This window comes from Mastigoproctus giganteus, chromosome 1 (assembly GCF_048544385.1).
Source record: "Mastigoproctus giganteus isolate SK-2022 chromosome 1, ASM4854438v1, whole genome shotgun sequence".
In the NCBI taxonomy this organism is placed as follows: Eukaryota; Metazoa; Arthropoda; class Arachnida; order Uropygi; family Thelyphonidae; genus Mastigoproctus; species Mastigoproctus giganteus.
In genome coordinates this window covers 244,415,654-244,436,765 of record NC_143575.1, presented here as the reverse complement: position 1 = coordinate 244,436,765, position 21,112 = coordinate 244,415,654, and the positions used below count along the sequence as shown (strand labels likewise).

At 36.2% G+C, this 21,112-nt stretch overlaps 1 protein-coding gene across 1 annotated transcript in view; it reads left to right on the top strand.

Annotated features, from left to right (window-relative positions):
• The window catches only part of IntS6 (integrator complex subunit 6), a 324,867-nt gene that overhangs the window by 217,625 nt on the left and 86,130 nt on the right, over positions 1-21,112 (top strand). The window contains exons 9-10 of the mRNA XM_090385345.1: positions 137-231; positions 11,250-11,360. Of these exons, the coding sequence (XP_090241471.1) occupies positions 137-231; positions 11,250-11,360 (206 nt within the window). The remainder of the gene's footprint in view (positions 1-136; positions 232-11,249; positions 11,361-21,112) is intronic.

The following is a 21,112-nucleotide window of genomic DNA, read 5'->3' as shown; positions in this document are numbered from 1 at the left end:
GTTAGACACAACTACCAGTAAAGTACCTGGAAAAAAATCAATTTTTTAAAGTTAAATTTATTATCTATTTTATGTTAGATTATTATTAATTTTTACTATATTTATTTCTTTTTCTCTTTTTACAAATTATTCACAGATGATTTATTCAAGGTTCACAGATGCAAACCAGTAAGAGAATGGAAACAACAGTTTGATAGTTACTTAAAAAATATGCCACTCTATTATGTTGGTGTGAGTATTTTTATTAAAAAGCTAAAAATCATACAATTTTTTTTATATATAGAAGATTTTAACTACTTACTCATTGTACATCATCTAAAATGTCTTTTTATCAGTTTTGGTTCACTCATAAACTCAGATTTGAATACTTTTTTACTACAGGATAGATGTCTAAAATATTGTTTCTTTGTAAAATATATCTCTTGGATCCTAGTATTAAAATTTTTACTTATGCAAACACAATTCTGTGTGGAAATTACTTGGATCACACACTTAAACAGTAAATTATAAAAAAAGTTATAACAGTTGGCTCAGATGCAGAATATACCAAGCAAGTATGAATGGAAAAGAACTCATTAATACCCTCTTTTTTGTTAGGTCTACAAATTTTTTGTTAGGTCATTAAATTTTGTTTATATATATATATATGCGTGTGTGTATAATGTGTGTATATATATATACATAGGGTGATTCAGGAGGAATAGTAAATATTTTGGGAAGTTATAGTATCGATTATTCTGAATTAAAAAGTTCATATAAACATGTCCAATTCTCAATGGATATGGAGATACAGCTGTTTGAAACTGGCCACACAAAGCCATTATGAGAGGTATTAAAGAATGATAAATGACTTATTGTTTGTATTTATTGACTTTTTGAATGATACAAAACACAAATAATTGACAAATTTTTTACAGTTCACAATATGTGTTTGAAAATCCCACCGCCAACCTCAATTCACTTTGCAACTCTTGTGGTAATATGACTTGTTGTTCTTCTGAGATCATCTTGGCGTTCCTTTATGAGGGCAGTAGTATCCAAAATGCGAGCGAGCAATTCGTCTCTTGTATTCACCTTTTCTTTATATAGTGCACTTTTCATCCATCCCCGCAAACAAAAATCTAACAAAGTGAGGTCTGGAGCTTGGTGGCCAATGAACAGGACCACCACTGCCGCTCCATCGTTCAGGAAAGGTTTGATTTAGATATTGTATCACCAGGCAGGTATAAATGTGCAGGAGCTCCGTCATGCTGAAAGTCCCTTGGCTACATCCTCCACTACTATTGGAGGTTGTAGCCAAGGTAACATCCGCCAACAGTAGTGGAAGTTCGTTTTGCAGAAATTCTAGGTAAATGATCACAACAGGTATGATCAACTGATTGTTGATGATACCGCACCACACGTTTACAAAGAAGCGATGTTGAAAATTTGTTTCTACAGTGGCATGTGGATTTTCATCTGACCACGTATGAGAGTTACAGGTTGATACTGTCTTGGGTGAAAGTAGCTTCATCGCTGAACAGTATTAATGGAATTAATCGGCGATTAGCATTTACTCACTGACAAAATTCCAATCGCTGGGTGTCGTCTCCTGGTTGAAGGTGTTACACCCACTGTATGTGAAATGGATACAAGCCATGCTCACGTAATGTTTGCCATACTCTTGATTGTGGAACTCCGATACGTGTAGAAATTCTTCATGTGATAATAGCAGGACTATGTTTTACTGACCGAAGAATGTGTTCTATTTCATCCACATTTTGTTCATTTGCACATTCAGAAGAAATATGAGCGCTGGGAACTATACCACTCTCATGCAGTTTGGTGTAAATGCTCATAATTTTGGTATTTTGCAGTTAGGAAACCATTGACGGTATTCTGTACAAGCAAGTGGCACTTCCACCACAAAAACTGTAGACAAACACCATATCGGCATATTCAGCATGTGTGAAGATGTGTGGCATTCTTAACAACACTTCTAATACCAAACAGCATCAGGTTATAACTGCTTCTTGGTCACATCTGATTCAGGGAGCTGTGCGCCCGTTTCAAACAGCTGTATCTTTGTATCCATTGAGAATTGGACACATGTTTATATGAACTTTTTTACTCAGAATAATTGATACTATAACATCCCAAGATATTTACTTTCCTTTTGATGTAAAATATTTAAAATTAATTTGCTTTTAATTTGTTTGACTAATTAACTAATTTGTTTTAACTAATTTGTTTTTAATGAAGATTATTTTACTTACAGGTTTCAGTGAGATTTGAGATAGATCTTTTTCAAATAGATTATGCATGTGTATATATTATGTTTTTTAAAAGGTTCTAAAAGTTCCAAAGCAACTGTTGGATGGTCCTACTCATCTTTATCGCAGAGCATATTATGTAATGAGCATGTGGTTGCTGTGTAGTTTCAGTATGTGCTGTATGCATGTGCTATATTACCAGCACCACAAATATGAGGATATGGCTAACTGGGAAAATTAAAAGAATGCCTTTTGTTGTTCCTGTGAAATTATAGTAATGGTAATAGCCATATAGTGCAAAGAAGATACAAGCTTTTGTTGCACTGGCCAAAAAAACAGCAGATGAGAAAATACAAATTATTTGCTCCCATAGGTAACTAATCAGTTTACTGTAGAATTTATTCAAACTGTCAGCCTCAACTGCTGGAACAGGTTGCCTACCTGCGAAGACAACCAGTTCCAGCAATCATTGAGGCTAAAAGAAAACTTCTTACAAGTAGTCTAAACGTCTTGCCCTGTAATTTGAATTGATGCCCCCTAGTTCTGGAATTCTTTATAGCAGTGAAAATTCTACCTTCATTCAATTTTACTAACCTCTCTCAGAGCCATATAAAACTCAATTAAGTCACCTCTGAAGTACCTGGTTTCCAAGTTCTGTAGCTCGCATAATCGGAGGCTTTGCTTGTCTGGTCTCCCTTTTGCCATTCTCACCGTACGATTTGCCCATCTTTGGACCCTTTCAAGAAGATCAATGTCTTTCTTTGGATGAAGTCACCATACTTTAGTATTAGCACCAGCCAAAAAAAAAAAAAAAAAACTTCCCATTTCACCCATCCATTCTCGCCAAACGTTTTTCCACTTCTTTCTTGAATTTATTTAAACTATCAACTTCTACAACAACAGATGGAAGCCTGTTCGCAATCAACTACCTGCTGGCTAAAGGCAAACTTCTGTACATCTATTCTGCAACTATCTTTCCTCAATTTGAATCCATGTCCCTCAGGTTTGTGATCTGAGCAAGAGGAAGAATCCCATCAGCATTGAGTCTACTCAAACCATTCAAGACCTCATACACCTCAATCAGATCACCTTGCAGGTGCCTAGTGTCCAGATGCTGCAATTTGCAGAACTTAAGCCTTTCTTGGTAAGAGTATCCCTTTGTTTCCCCTCACCAGTGGCACCTCCATAGCCAGGTGGGAAGGAGCAGCAGTGCGTAGCACACGCTTCTTGATTAGACCAGGGGTTCGAGCCAGTCACCACCAAATACAGAGGATGCGGAAAGGTCAGGGAATGACCACCATATATCCCAGGAGCAATATGGCCTTAGTTGCTAATGCTCCTAAAAACCAAATAACAACAACAATCTCACCAGTCTTGTTGCCACTTGTTCTGGCAACTCTATATCCTTCCTAAATTGAAGCTTCCAGACCTGTATGCAGTACTGATGTGGCCTGATCGTTGCCTTTTATAAGGGGATAATCACTTCCATATCCCTGCTAGCAAAATTCCTGTATATCATTGACAAGATCCCATGAACTGGCAGCCTGTCTGTACTGCTCAGAAAACTTCATATCTGACTGCACAATTACCCCCAGGTCTTTTTTGGTTCTCCACTACCCGAGTGTAGTACCACACAGTTGGTACATTTCCCTGGGGTTACTGCTACCCATTGCAGTACTTTGCATTTGTCAATGTTAAACTTCAGTTGTCACACTTCTCTTCTCAGCCCATCTGCCCAACTTCTCTAGATCCTGTTGCAGTAGCATACTGTTATTACTGTCATTAACAACCCTGCCAACCTTTGTATCATCCGCAAACTTGGACATTAAGCCTGATATACCTTGATCACAGTTATGGCTAAAGGTTTGCTTACTTCCTTTGCTACCTCCCTTAATATAACTGGATAGATCCCATCCACCCCAGGTCTTTTTTTTTTTTTTTTTTTATGTTAAGCTTCAACAATTTCTCTTCCCTTTTCTTCTAAGTTATCTCAATATCATTTAGCTCTGTTGGATTTTGATGAACTCAAAGAATTCTCCTACCTAAAGAACTCCTCATGCATGAATGTATATGCAAAATACATATTCAGTTTGTCAGTAACCTGAATGGAATCATCAGCAGTTAAACAACTGACATCTAGTTGGCCACTGCGATTCAGCCTTAAACAGGGTTATATTGTTGTTATATCAATGCAATGAACACTGAATAATGGCAGCAGAATTCTTTCCTAGTGCAGCTGTCACTTTTTAGCAAAATCCAAGGCCAAGTAAGAAGGTTCACCTGTTTGATAAGATAGGCAAAAAAAAATAACAAAATAAAATTAAATTTTACTTAATAAAAAAGTTTACTTAGCATCTTTCAAGAAATGGCTCCCACTCATTGGCTACCACATTTATAATCCATTTGGTTTTACAGTTCTGACCAAAGATTCTAATTCTGTTAGTTTACTAATTAAAATTAGAAGTCTTTGAAGTCAAATTAACATATATATACAGGGTGTCTCAAAAATATTGGTACAAACGTTTAGGGGAGGTAGGTAACATCTAAAGGAATGTGAATTGCATAGGAACCCATAACCGGAAACGTCACCGTAAATCAGTAGACGGCGCTGTACATCAGTTCGTGAGAGGGAAAATTTCTGGTTTACTCATTCAAGCAGTAGTCGCCGCACAAAGAGCATGCATCAATATACGAACTGTGAGCTGGCAGACATGCACCTAGTGTATGGATTAGCAGAGGGCAATGGACGAGCCGCTCAACGAATTTATGGAGAACGCTTCCCAGACAGATATGTACCGGACCACCATTTGTTTGCGCATGTGCATCAAAATTTGTGCGATTATGGATCATTTAGAGGTAACAGGAGTAGTGCGGGCAGACCAAGTTCGATGTGAACTCCTACCATGGAAGAAAGTGTGTTGAATGTTGAATAATCCTACTACCAGCACCGTGCCGTTGTCTCTGCCTTAGGAGAATCTTGTTGCAGTGTACAGCATGTCTGGCACGACGATTCCTTACACCCTTTTCATCTCCAAAGGGTTCAGTTACTGCTCCCCCAAGATCATTCTGCACGTGTGGCTTTTGTGCAGTGGTTTCCTCCAAGAAAGTGTTCAAGACTTGAATTTTCCAGCCTATGTTTTGTTAATGGATGAGGCTTATTCAATCAGCATAATGGTCATGTGTGGGCACACAACAACCCATATGGTGTGCGCCCCCATGTGGCACAACATCACTTCGCAATAAATGTGTGGGCAGGTATGGTCAGTGACTCTTAGTCGGCCCATACTTGTTACCATCCTGCAGGAACTCCGCTAAATATCGGATCTTTCTTGAACAAGTTCTACCAGCGTTACTTGACGATGTTCCAGAAAATGTGAGACACAACATTTGGTTTCAACGTGATGGGGCACCTGCCCATTATGGAAGGTGTGTTCGTGACCATTTGAACAGGCATTTTGGGCGTTGATGGATTGGCCATGGTGGACCCGTTGCTTGGTCCCCACGCTGACCTGATTTATCGAGCCTTGATTTCTTTCTGTGGGGGGGGCCCTTCAAATCTATCGTGTATGAATCGCCTGTGGAGACGGAAATGGATCTCGTGGTGAGACTTGTCTGCGCTGCTGCTGCTACTGTCAAAGAAACTCTAGCTGTGTTTGACCACGTCCGCCAATCCATGCTGCGTTGGTGTCATGCATACATTGGGTCTTGTGGTGGAACCTTCGAGCATCTGTTGTAACATCATGAAATGCACCCATCTCGTACTCCATTGTTAATATTATGTCAAATAAGTGTTTGCCACTAATTACTGTCTTGTGTAGTTTCTGCTTCTTGTGCCCCTGCTACTACTTTCCTGTGACTTTTCCGGTATGGGTTCCTGTGCGATTTGCATTCCTTTAGATGTTACCTACCTCCCCTAAATGTTTGTACCAATATTTTTGAGACACCCTGTATATATAAAGAAGGATTATAAAGACTATAAACCTTCCGATTTATTAAGTAAACTTTATTTACCAGTATTGCACTTGATCCTCAATCTGTGAAAGTAAACATGAAAAATTTCTTTTCCTGGATTGGCTACTCAATGTTTGGATCATCTCTATTTACTTTACGGTTCAATTATTCATCTTTCAGGGTTAAAGCATAAATAGCGAGCAATGCCACACTTTAAGGTTGCTTTAATGTTTACTGACCTAGGTTAAAATCTGTTATTTTATCGTTGGCATGGGATCATAAATGGCTTGTTAATGTAGTCAAATTTGTTAGCGTATGAAATTGTACTGATGTGATCCTCGGAAATTAATTTATGGTGATTTACCATCTGAACTTATGTAAGCATGGGAAAACTTTTCATTCCACAGTCATCATTACTCCTTATGGTGTTTCTTAGCCAGTTCTTCTGTCAGTTATTGCTGGGTGCCAGAGTTCTGAATTTAAAAAAAGTTCTCTGACCAGCTTATTTGCAAGTTCAGCATTACACTTTATTTTTCAATTATATTTAATGTTTACGAAAGTAACTTCCATACACGTACCAGTGGTGGTCAAACCACAGCATGCATGCCACAAGTGGAATGTGGTACGCTTACTGGAAAAAAAAAATAATTATAAAAAAAAAAAGTATGTCAAAAAAATTAATAGTATATTTTATATTATTTATTTTGTATACATGGTTATGATCAAACTTCCTGTGATGTAACTGTTTGAAAACTACTGTGGTAACTGTGTGTTGATGCAACACTTTCTAGAACTAAGGCTGTGCCACCCAAAGCACCCCTAGAAGCAATTTCAGAAGGGAGAGGCTGAATTTTGCCTCTTCATGCACCCACTAATGTATTATATGGCCTTCATTTTTTTCAGAGACAGCTGTCATGTTGCTCTTAATATTTAGCTTTAATTACATACAATATTTTGTTTTTATTATAATTGGTCATATAAATTCATTTTAAATCAATTTTAAATTGTTTGTTTGCCACTTAAATGATTTAAAAGTGCTGTATGCTGAAATGTAACAGAAATTATGCAGCTCGTGATAAATTTTTGAATTGCTTTGTAGCACGCTATAGAAAATGGTTGGCCACCACTATAATATACATTACTTAGATTTTTCTTTAACCATTAGAATTTCTAGATATTAAACATTATATAACATTATATAATAATTACATAAAAGAAAATTTTATAAGGTTATAGAATAATATAATGATTTTAAATGTTATCTCATCCCTGCTTTATGCTAAACACAGTCAAGAGCCTTATAAATGTCATGAATGAATGCATGAGTTCCACCAAACCTTTACATGTAATTTATCCAAAAATAAGTAACATAAGCCAAGATTATTATCACCAGTTGATGTACAGTGGCAGAATCATGTTAGCAATCGTTAATCAGATGGAAGGTTGATAGTGTACGAGTTGGTGGATTTCTCCATTACTTTGGAAAGAGTTAGGACAAGTGCAATGGGACAATAACTGAGAAATGAGATTTTTCACCTTCTGCATAGAACTTTTCTCAAATTTCAGAATTGCAGAAGGGCAAATGTCGATGGATAAGAGAGTTTAAAATGTGATACAAAATGGGAGTAAACTTGAGCAAAGGTTTAAAGAGTGAGTGGAGAAATACCATGTGAATCTGGATCTTGACATTAAGATTGTTCAGGATTTTTCGAATTCTTCTGTCAGATGACAAAGGTAAGAATTGAATGAAATGTGTTCAGTATGGTAGGAGAAGATTTACCAAGATTATCAATGCAAGAGTAAGAAGAATAGTAAGATGCTAATATCAGCTTTATCTGAGGATGCAACAGAACCAAGTAATGATTAGCTATTGCCCATTAGTAATAGCAAAAGCCTCAACATTTCTACTAGCTGTGTCTACATCTAGAAAATTGAAGTTGACTGGAGTTGTGAACACTGAAATCACCAGTAGAAATTGCTTAGCTGTTAGAAAAGTTATTGGAGAAAATCGGGTTTGAATGAAAGGAAGTCAAAAAGTTCATAGCAATTTTTAGTTGGGAGAAAGGCATTACACAAAATGGGATAAAAAGATTTTAAGCCAGTAGAGACCAAAAAAGAGGACATTCCAGTTAGGAGGTCTGACAAAGCATAGCATAGCAGACATATACACCAGTATACCATCTTGAAAGTGATTGGAATCATACATTCAATAATTAGGACAGATGTGATGAATGGAGGTCAAAGCAATCAATAATTAAGATTCTGCTAGTAAAGATGAGTGGGATTTGATGGATTGGAGTTGTTAATGGACATCATAGATATTAGAACCAAAACCATGTAAATTTATGAAATGAATTAGGAAGATCTTTGGGAGATTCAAATCTTTTTACAGAAATTTGTTCCATTAATTTCACTATTCTTGCGGAATCAATGTAGAAATAAGAGTTGGGAGGGTGGGGTGGACATACTTATATAAATAAAAATTTTTAGACATGACAGTAAGAATATACAGTAAACCCTCGCTATTCGCGGTTTTGCGTATTCACGATCGCTGATTTAATATAAAATGAAACCTAAAAAAAATATGAATTTTAAAGTGCCGTGAATATTTTCCACCATAAAAAAAACATGGGCGTGGCTAAAATTATTTTTCCCGGTCAAAACAGCGCTCAGTGGGTGGGGGGGAGAGGGGTGACAAAATCGCGAGCGTGGATGTTTCTCGCTAATCCTTGTTCAGTATGTGTTATGCACCTGTCATGGAAGGTTTCTTCGTTTGCTTTTAATTTATATGCTTATAAATTGACGGAAGAAAGTGACTTTATTGTGGACAAGTTCTTTCTAACCCGTACAAAAAATATGGCTACGAATAACAAGGGAAATGTGAAAAGATCAAAGAAGGTGATGACATTAGCAAATAAAATTGAGTTATTAGATAAAATTTCTAATGGTGAAAATGTCTCCTCAGTGGCAAAACATTATAAAATCAATGAGTCAACGGTACGATCAATCAAAAAATCGGAAGAAAAAATCCGCCATAGTGTCCGTGAAAACGTGCTAATTGCTTAAAAAATTTGCTCTGTAACTCGCGATGTTAAATTAGAAAAAATGGAAAAGGCTTTAAATCTGTTGATAGAAGACCGAACTCAAAATAAAATTCTGTTAAGTTCACTCATCATTCGTGAAAAGGCAAAACTCCTTTATCAACACTTTAGCAAAACTGGTGATAGCACTGGCGGGATAAGTTTTTTAGCTAGCAAAGACGCTGGTTTGAAATTTCTAATAAATATTACATTTAATATTAAATTGTTTCTTATTTTCATTTCGATGCCATATCTTGCATTTCACTATGTACATAGTCATATTATGAAGGTACATCTAATACATACATAGGCCAAATTTTAGACTAGTTTTTCTTATATATTTCATACTTTGGAACGGAACCCCTTTAATACTATGGGAGCCATAACTCAGTATTCACGTTTTCGGTATTCGCGACATTTCTCAGGAACGTAACCCCCGCGAATAGCAGGGGTTTACTGTACGTAGCTTCTTGATATAACATAGTTTGGGCAGTATCCCCACATACATACTATTTGAAAATCCTTGCAGTCATATATTCAAGTCATAAATTCAAGAAATATTGGATCTTACTATATTGTTCATCATAACCTCAAAAGACATTTCCCATATTTCATGAAAGAAGAGATGAAGAAATGCTGAAGCTTTTCTCTGGGAACCAAACATGGATCTCACCACTTCAGTTGCCTCATGTTAAGATGCTGGTCATTCCTCTTTGTGATGCAGATTGCCACACCTTGATCCCTGCTTAAACTGGTTCACACCTGTGTGGTCACCTCCAGTATACTTGGTGTAGTGTTTTTAGCACATGGGGGCAATGATTATTTAGTCATACCAGAAGGACAAGGCAAGCAGAGGAGTTGGTTGTTGCAAAATGACTAGTATTTACAAATATGACAAGAATATTCAATACACTTGACTCATAAGTGGGACCAGAATATCAGCTCCATCAGTGGTTTTAGATTCGAAATTAGCAGCCTCAGCTATTTTCAGTGAAAAAATGTCACAATAATCTTCCGTGACGTGGTGATGGGATTTTCTGTGAGTATTGTATTCTCTGAATGTAAAGGCATTCTCGCCCATAGACTCAAGACGCATTATGGTCTCAGTTGCCAATGTGCCATTAAACACTAAATCAACCAACCAACCAACCGTAGACTCAACCAATACATGCATGCAAACATAACATTGGTTACTGTATGTTACTATCTGTCATGGACATTTTACAGAAATTTACCAAGATTATTAAACTGAAAGAGCTGGACAGACCTTTTCTAGCTCCAAAGTGGTTTCTACATCCAAGAAACAGATCATCATAGAGAGAGAGAGAGCCCCCTCCACTTTCAGCAGAAGTTTTTATAGCTGATTTAGAAATGGCAACTCTACCCACATCCTTGCATGTACTAAGCTATGTGTCCTAAAATTCTGATGATATTTTAATCATAACAGGAAGGCCTTAAGAGAGTTCCATTTCCATGTTAACAACATGGATCCCAACATAACTTTCCTTGGAACTAGAGAATGACTAATAAGAACTGCCAAAATTTATTCATTAACATAGTTCACTAAAAGGCCACTTGCACAGAATCATTCTTTACTTCAACTCTGATTGCTATTAGTGCCAAAGCAGTCACTGTGCCTTGTCCTGATTGCTCTCAGTTTATGTAGTTTAAAAGAGCTCAACAAGGAACTAGCCATAATCACAGGCATCCTTTGCTATAATTACTACTCAGATGGTTTGTTAACAGAATGATATTCATACACTAAGGTCTGGTATTCATTAATTCTTCCCTCACACCATATTTAAAGACAAGGGATTAGTACCAGATACTGAGCTTTCTTTTTTATTTTTTTCTAATTACAGTCTGGTGCATAATTTTGTAAATTTTTGAATTAATATTAACTTCACTCAATTATAAAGTAAAATCAAGTTTTTCTGATTGAATATTCAAATTTTCATTCTATTAGCCATTGAAAAGAGCACTGCAGAGAATGGGAGCTCCAAATCTTGTGCCAGAAAGTATGGAAAACTGTCTAAGTTATAGTGTTCTTAATTATTTGAAAAGGTTAAAAAATCAGGTAAATAGTTTATCATATAATAATATACTAGTTTCAAAAAATTATATAAGGAAGTTAATAAATTTAGAGGAATATACTAAGTTTTTAAACTTGCATTAATGAATTCTTGTTTACCCAATGACTTAATTGTATGTTTGTGTCTGCCTTGTATGAATCTGTGTAAGTTTATAACTACGTCCATCTCTTTCAATTATGTGATAATGTATTCTCAGAATTCATTTCATAAGCAATATTTCAGAAACAGGGAGTTTCCTGTTTGGTCATTGAAAATTATAGACACAATTCCAGTTGTTCTTGGATGATTGCAGTGTGATCAGCAAAGGTCATGATATACATAGGTGGATAATAATCATAATAGTCACTTTGTAGAATAAAACATTTACTTAATTAAAATCTTCCTGTATGTTCAAAATGATGAAGAGAGATTGATATAAGCTTTGTTAACTGTATGTTATATACGTTATATCTTGAGGACTTCATCAGTAGTTTGACATTGGTATATTTAGTAGTAGTAATGGAAAATGATGCAAGAAAGCAAGCTTATATAGCAACAGCCAAAAAAAAAAAAAAAGCGCATATGTACCCTGTATGCACAAAAGATGTTTATGTGAAAACTTCTATGATGTAAATGTGAAACAGAAATGACTCAAATTACTTCACTAACCCTACTCTTTATCCTGAATGTGATGACCAGTTTATAGATAACAATGCCACAACAGCAGCAGCAACGAAGTTCTTCGACTTCTTACTCCAACTTTGGAGTAAGAAGTCCAACCCTGGAAGAGTTGTTAATAGTAATAATAGTTAAGGACTACTATTACTGCTAACTTTTCCAGCAGCAATAGTTAAAATATTAACTATACTCCTCCTATTTGCTGTTAGTTAATGTTAGTAGTTATTACAGGTCGACCATCACTAATCCAGTTCCACTGCTAATTTGGACATAATTTCAAATTTCCCGGGTCGGCGCACTGACCTGCCGCTACTGTTTTGATGCCGTTGGTTGCAGCATCAGCTTTTGGCGCGAACTCATAAACACTGGCAAGCCATTCCCACTTGTTTTTCTGCATTTATTATTATTATAACCTGCTCACATTTAGCCACAGCCATGGTTCCAATGCATAAAGGAAGTGCCTCTTGTGGTGTAAAGCGCAAAAACTGTACATTGTCCATAACAGATAGAGTTGAACTTCTGAAAAAACTCAACAGCGGTGTTTTCCTATTGAAGTTTAACTCTGCTTAATTGTAAATTCCAGCAATTTCTCTCAGTTCCTCTTATTTTACTAATTTTCTTTTAGTCATTTAATCAAACTTGCGGAAAAACATAACACAATATGATGGATAATACAGCGTGCTGACAACCTTGTTTTCACAAAATCTCTAACAATACTGACAAGCTTATTGTGATGTTTGAGAATTTATTTTATCACAGTTAGTTTATTGCAGCTCTCGCCGTGTGTGCAATAAACTAATCACAAACAACCTTCATATGTATGCCGTAATAGCGTCACACGCATGTGGCTAACATGGCTTCTCAAGAAATAAAGTAACCCACTGGGCCAATTTGGCCACATATATGCAACATAAAAAAAGTCTCTTTTTTATATATATATTTTAAGTGAAACAACAACAACACTGACATTACAATATTTATTTTAGAATTACATCAAATTATTTGCTAAATATTTTTTGGCCCCTGGGGAATTTTTTCCTTAAGCTGGCTTGGCAGTCAATGTGTTAAAGGTAGGAGGAGGTGGTTAGCTGTTGGGTAAACTGTATGTGCTAAAATAACCACCAGTGATCCGGCGCCCAACATCCCAACACTGCCGGATTAGTGACGGTCGACCTGTACTACTAAAATTAACCAGTAATAGTTAGCGGTTAACTGTTAACCAGTTAATGTTAGTAGTTATTACTAATTACATTATACACCTAGTTAACTATAAACTTAATGTTAATAGTAAAAACTACATATTATACGTTACTAGTTTTAGGAGTATAACTATTAATCATATACTACTATACAGTATAATAATCATATACTACTATACAGTATAATAATCATATGCTACTGTATAGTATATAGTTAATAGTTATACTAACCATATACTGTATAGTATATTAGTAGTGATACTATACAGTATAACTACTAACCATATCTAAAAACATTTTTACTGTCAAGATAGTATGAATTCATTTTTAATTATATCTCATATTGTGAATACCTCCACACAAATAGCTGAGGTATTGCACTGCTTTGAATAAGTAAAGTTTCACCAGTGGGGAAGACTAATGTTACTTATTCTCACCGGATACCACCACCGAGACGGCACCATTTCAAAGCTTGTTGGCTTTCTCATCAGTGGGTGGGCAGGTACCCTGTTGTTGCAGTAGTGACAATGCAGTTATGAAGTATAAGTCCACAGGGTACCTGCCCAACCACTGATTAGTTAGCCAACAAGCTTCGAAATGGTGCCGTCTGGGTGGTATCCACTGAGAATAAGTAACGTTAGTCTTCTCCACTGGCGAAGCTTTACTTTTTCAAAGCAGTGCAATACATCAGCCACTCGTTGTGAAGGTAGGTATTCACAATATGAGATATAATTAAACAATGAATTCATACTACCTTGGTAGTAGAAATGGTGTACGTGCAGTAACCATACATAAACCAACTCTTTCATACTTTTAGGTAATTTAGCCAAGAAATATTTTTATATTTCTTAGATTAAACTACACAAGCATCTCTCATATTATGGATTTATATTTCATAACTGCATTGTCACTATTGCAAAAACAGGGTACCTGCCCACCCACCAATGAGTAAGCCAACAAACTTCGAAACAGTGCCGTCTGGGTGTCCACCTAGAATATGTAACATTAGTCTTGTCCACTGGTGAAGTGTTACTTATTCAAAGCAGTGCAATACCTCCGCCACCCGTGAAGGTATTTACAATGTGAGATATAATTAAACGATTAATTGATACTTACTACCTTGGTAGTAGAAATGATGTATGTGCAGTAACCATGCATTAACCAACTCTTTCATACTAACCATATACTAGGGGTCTGCACGAACCTTGGCCTGGCCCTCAGGTTGGATAACACGAACAATGTTCTAGCTCCAGTCAGGTACAAATAATTGAAATGAATTGTTATTTCAAACATTTTGGACTATTTCTTACATATATTTTTACAAAAGTTTTTTATGTATTTAAATTTGTAAAGTTTTTTTAGAAAAAATGTGTATTATTTGTCTGTTGACACTTTTAATTGGCCAATAAGGCGCACTGCACCAACGTGTCCAAAATTCGCCGAAATTTGTACTCTTTTGTGGAAATAACACCAGCAGTGCAAGCTCCGAAAGAAATTTTAGTGCAGCCGGATTAGCAGTGCAACAGCTTCGAAAGTAGTGAGAGTGATGACTCTTATTTTATTTCTGCACAACAATTTGCAATAAAAAGCATGTGAAGAGAAAGATGACTGGTAGAGATGGATATCAATATTTGTTTTGGAATTATATTAAATACGGTAAATTTAAAATTTATTACATTTCTTTTTTTTTATAATTATATTGATAATTATTTTGGTAATTATTATTGTTATATAATTATTAATGAATTTTGAATCTGAAAGTTTATTTCTTTATTATTATGAAACTTCAGAAACTAATGCTAGCGATTTTATTTATATAAAAAGTTTCAGTTGGGTCGGGATAAAAATCGGATCAGGTGGGGTTGGGTATGGGTAATGAATTTGAAAAACAAATTCTGGCGGATTGGGTCAGGCCATCAAGACTTTTGGCCTTGCTGGGCAGGGTTAAGATGCATATTATTAGCCACATGGTGCAAGGAAGCCTGAGACTTATGCTGCACCAGCCAAAAAAAAATTCCCAAGTAACTCTGAGAGTGTGTCAAAAGTAGAAGGGAATCACCAAGAAAGAGAAAAATGATGATATCCAGCTTAGGACCCTGGGTGTGCCAAGCCCATGCTCTTGTGATGTGAGCCCCTGGAAAGCTTTTATTCTTGCATAATATTACTATCCGTTACTTATACTACTGAATCAGCGTTAGTGACTGAGTTAGCATCATTTAGGAAGTGATGCCATTTCTATCCCTTAGTATGAAGGATGTAACGTTTCATTCGCACACCCGCTACTTACTCTACTGAGTCAACGTTAGTGACTGAGTTAGCATCATATACACCAGTTTATACCTAACCTTTTTGACCCGTAACCCAGATTACGGTAATAGTTTTGGTCTCAAGACCCAAGCAAAAATTAATAAAATAACACATACAGATAACAATTAAATAAATTTTATATTTTAATAATACAAAATACATTACTCATATTGGTAATAACATTAAATCTTATTAATGTGAACCTTGGCTTTGAATAAGTTTTGAAAGCTCATCAAATCTTGGTGTTATATTAGATAGGCTGCACCTTAGGTCATCTTCAGGCTGCAGTCTGTTTCGCAATTTGGTTTTTGTTATAGTTAAAGTTGAAAACCCTGACTCGCACATGTATGTTGTTGCAAAGGGCAGTAGTACTTTCAGTGCTTCATTTACTAACGTTGGCTTTTCGCTTTTTAATTTCAACCAGAATGCACACAAAGGCTTGGTGCTTTTGTTAAAAATGTAGCGAAGTGCCTCATCACTTTGTATTTCAACGAGTTGCTCTTGTAGGTTATTAATATTGACAAAATCTTCATGCAAGTCATTTACTTCAAAATTAAATGGTATCCATACATTATATTTGAAGATATCTACTTCAAGAATATACCGATCAAATTCTACTATTAGGTTTTCTAAATGTCTGACGATAATTTCTTGTATGTCAGTGTCAGCAAAATTAATGTTTTTATCTTCATTAAGTTGATTAAGGGTCGGGAAAGAAGCAAATTTCTTTTCTTCCACTTTTTTGTTCCATGATTTTAACTTACCTTTGAAGCATATTATCTTTTCAGCTAATTTGATAAGAGTGTGATTGCGCCCTTGTGTAGATGTATTTAAGTTGTTAATTTCAGAAAAAATATCTGAAAGATAAGCTGCTTGAAGAATCAACTTTGAATCGGAGAATCTTGATACCAGAGGGTTATTTTTCTCGGTCAAAAAAATTTCAATCTCATTGCGTAATGATAAAACTTGCTGAAGCACTTTTCCGCAAGACAGCCATCTGACTTCAGAGTAATATAGCAAGTGTTCGTATTCAGTGCCAAAATCGAAACACATCTGGTTAAAAATTCAACAATTGAGAGCCCTTGATTTTATAAAATTGACCACCTGAATTATTTCATTTAACACAGTGCACAACTCAGGTGACAGATTTCTTGAAGCAAGATTTTGTCTATGTAGGAAGCAGTGTAAGGTTTTAACCTGCAGATTAACTTTTTTACTCTTGCACAAAAGCCTTGCCGGTGCACCATGGGTGCATTCACTGAAGCATTGATTCCAATCCAATCCTTCTTCCTTGAAAAAAGAATCTACCATTCAAAAAATATCTTCTCCTGTTGTTGTTGTTGTTGTTGTTGTGGTCATTGGTCTGCAAAATAAGATGTCTTCTTCCATATCTTTTACACCTGAGTATTGTACATAAACCATGAGTTGAGTGTCTGCTTAATCAGTCGATTCAGCAATGACTGCAATTTTATAACTGTTATTTAATATCTTTCGACATGTCTATGATGTGCGCATGAATTGTATCATTTGACAGGGGAATATGTTGCACTTTTTTCACAATTTCATCTCCACAGGTAATACGCACCATATCAATAGCAGCTGGTTTTATAAGATTTTCCCCAATGGTATAATACTTTTGCTTTGCAATCCACCAAGCAACATGATAGGAAGCTAATGTAGCTTGTCAAGTAGAATATACAATACTGTTGTTTTAAGCATCCAAATGCCGTCTTTTGATCTGTTCTTCTTTTCTTTCAAAAAAAAAACGGCTGTCTTTACCGGTAAACGTTTTGTGTTTCGTTTCAAAATGTCTTTTAAGTTTATTTGGCTTCAATGATTCATTACTTAATACTTCACAACATAGTACGCACTGGTTTGTCTACTGCACGATCATTAATGCAGGTGAAACCTAGCTCTAAAAATGCTTCTTTGTATTCATGTTTTGGCATTATGGGTAGGTTAAATTTTAAGAATCTATATGTATACAAAAATAATGCTAGAACATCAGCATAATCCCCTAAGAAATTATTTCAGCTCTGTGCACCACGGTATGGTAACGCGTCGACTGAGCAGTGTTCTTTGCTGCTCGGTTCTTAACATAAACACGAACCAGTTTATATCCAACTCATGTTTATTATAAGTTTCAGCCAATTCTTAATACTGAGAAGCTGTTACTTTCGATGCACAGTGGATCGGAAGGTTTTTAAAATAATTTTTGTACATTTGTAACGTATTGTATGTTATTAGGCAAAACTATTGTTAGTGTTGAAAATATTTCGCGATCCACTCAATATGCCAACCGACCCAATTTTGGGTCGCGACCCATAGGTTAAGAAACCATGGTTTATACTAAGAGATGGAAGTGACATCATTACCTTAAGAAAATTTCGTTACAAATTGATTTTGCTTCACAATTACCCCAGGTCTTTTTTCATTCTCCACTACCCTGAGTGTAGTACCACACAGTTGATAAGTTACTCTGGGGTTAATGCTACCCATATGCTTTACCTTGTATTTGTCAATGTTAAACTCCAACTGCCATTTCTCTGCCTATCAATCCAATTTCCTAGATCTAGTTGGTAGCTCATCCTGTCGTTAACCACCCTGCCAACCTTTGTATCATCTGCAAACTTAGACATTAAGCCTGATATACTTCATCAATATCATTGATGAAGTATATCAGGCTTAATGATAGAGAACAAAAATGGACCCAGCACTGAACCCTGGGGAGCTCCAATAATAACATTAGTCCACAAAGAGTTGTACCCATTGGTAACCACTCTCTGTCTTCTTCCACTTAACCATCCCTTTATCCATAGCAGTAACCTGCCCTTAATGCCACATTGCTCCAGTTTGTATAGCAGTCTTTTATGTGCAACAGTGTCAAAAGCTTTCCTGACATCCAAGTATATGATGTCAAAATTATTTTTTGCATCCTGTTCCCTTGGTTACTGCATCATAGTAACTTATCAGACTGGTTAGACAAGACTGCCTCTTAACGAATCCATGCTGTGGTTGCAATATAATTGCATATCTGTCTAGATGGTCCTGCATTATTTCTTTAACTCGTGATTCCATTATTTTCTCCAGAACAGACATTAAGCTAACATGTCTGTAATTACTGCCTTTTTTATGTCCATTTTCACCATTTCTCTTCCCCTTTCCTTTCAGTTATCACAAAGTCATTTAGCTCCTTGTTAGAATTTGATAAACTTCTGTCATCCCCTTCCTTAATGAATTCCTCATGTGTGAATGTAGATGCAAAATACCTATTCAATTTGTCCACAACTTGAAAAGGGTCATCAACAGTTAACCCACTGACATCAAGTGATTCAAACCCTTCCTTATACTGTAAATATAAACATGGAAATCTTTGCTGTTTTTCTTTACATTCTTTGCCACAGACTTCTCATAATCTGCCTTAGCATGCTTAACCTCCTTTGTGACTTGATTATAAACTAATTTGTATCCACCATAGGCTTCTGTATCACCTGATAATTTATATGCATCCCATGCACTTATCTTCTCTGCCACGTGTGTCAGTAGTTCATCTGACATCCTTTTAGCTCTAAGCCTCGAACGATATTTCTTCAATGGTATGAAAAGCCTAGTAGCTTCTTTGATTACTTGCCCGAATACTTCCCATTTAGAATATACTTTTGGTGACATCATCATGTGGTTTTACTGCACAGTATTTAAAAACTGTCTGAGACACTGTCATCACTTAATGAAAGCAAAAGCATTTCCCCTTTACCCTTGACAGTAGTTATGTCTTTAATTAAATTCCACATCAATACATTGTGATCACAGCCACCCAGTGGGTCTTTTACCTGCAGATTCCAGATTCGTAATGTGTGAATAATCACTGCTGATAACCAGATCAAGAGTATTGTTTCCTCTTGTTGCCTTTAACATGCTGCTGCTGTAGAAAACAGTCATCCAAAAAATCCACAAAAGTCTTGCTAGTCTGCAAATTCCAGTCAACATCTGGAAAGTTAAAATTCTCCATTATGAGACATTCTGATTTGCTGGCCCACTCTGTTTCTCTGTATAAGCTGTTTGGTATACTCATCATAGTCAATTTGCTTCAATTTTGTTTTGCCAGTGCTTATATCACACCAGACTGACTCGGCATTGCTCGTGTCAACTGGATGCACTGCCTTAGATTTAATATACTTATTAACCAAGAGCATAAGCCCTCCACCTCTCCTGTCCTGTCTGTCCTTCCTGTATATATTATACTCTCCATATTTAAATTTGCCATTACATATGTCTGAGTGATACCATGTTATGTTTCTGCAATTCCTACAGTGTGTGCTTTGATGGCTTAATCAGTACTTCAAATTCATCTACAATGCTCTTGGCATTAGAGGGCACTGACTCTCTATAAAAATTACAGCTGTGAATTACAGGCTCTGAAAAAGTGATGCGTTTGCCATTTTATTTACATAATTCTTATTTTATATTGTACTTTATATGTAGTTTTATAGTTCTAGTTACAGTAGTTATTTTTATTTTTATTTATTTTTTTGTTTAGATAAGAGTTTTTGTAGCTTACTACTTAATATACGTAAAACCATTGTTTCGTTCAAATCTTGCAGCCATTGTTTTTGTATAGAGTGGTAGGGAATTTAAATTTTTAATTGTGGTAACTAGGTAGCTGTAACGTAAAATTATATAGCGTAATACGCTATATTTAGGATTCTATTAGATAGTGTAGTATTGACAAGTAATTAATTAAATTTATTGATCTTATTAATTTAAAATATCATGCCCTAGACTAGAGCAGCAAAGCAATGGGCACAAAGTGGCAGGAGTGCTGTGAATTGGGGGAGAACTGAGGGGGGAGATTCTCCAATGCATCACAGCCTAAAAAAATGTGCAACTTGTGAAATGTTTGCCGAACTCTCCAGAACAGAACATGATCTTGCCAATGAGGATGTCTTTGTGTGTTCCAGGTGCAGAGAGTGTCTAGAAATTAGGCATCACCTCAGCTTTCTAATGGGCGTCTATCAGAGCTTGAGCATCTACCCTACACCTCACACTTGAGTGTGAGGTGTAGGGTAGATGCCCTTGAAGAAATTAATATGGGGGGCCTGTCAAGCTCTCAGCTGGCCAACTCAACGCCAGAGCTCACTCCTGGGCATCAGGCAACACAGCAGCAATCTCCAAGGCAGAAGGCACTGGTCCCGCAGGAGTTAGTTATTGTTGGTGACTATTGTCAGGGAGACAGGGAATATATTGTGTAAAAAGGATAGATGGAATAGGACTAGGGTGTGTCTGCCAGAGGCAAAGGTTGATGATGATGTTGTGAAGCATATATCATCTTTTAAGGGCAAAAAAGGTGATATTGTTGTATACGTTGGCACCAATGACATTAAGAGTAGGAGATCTGACGATTTACTTAACAAGTACAGGTCAATGTTGCAAAAAAGTCGTGAGTTAGGGTTAAATTTGAGTGTCTGCAATTCTGCCCAGACACGATAGAAGGGAGTACATGATGAGAGCCTTGTCAATCAATTAGGCCCCGGAGGAAATGTGCAAGGCTCAAGGGATAGAATTTTTTTCAGCGT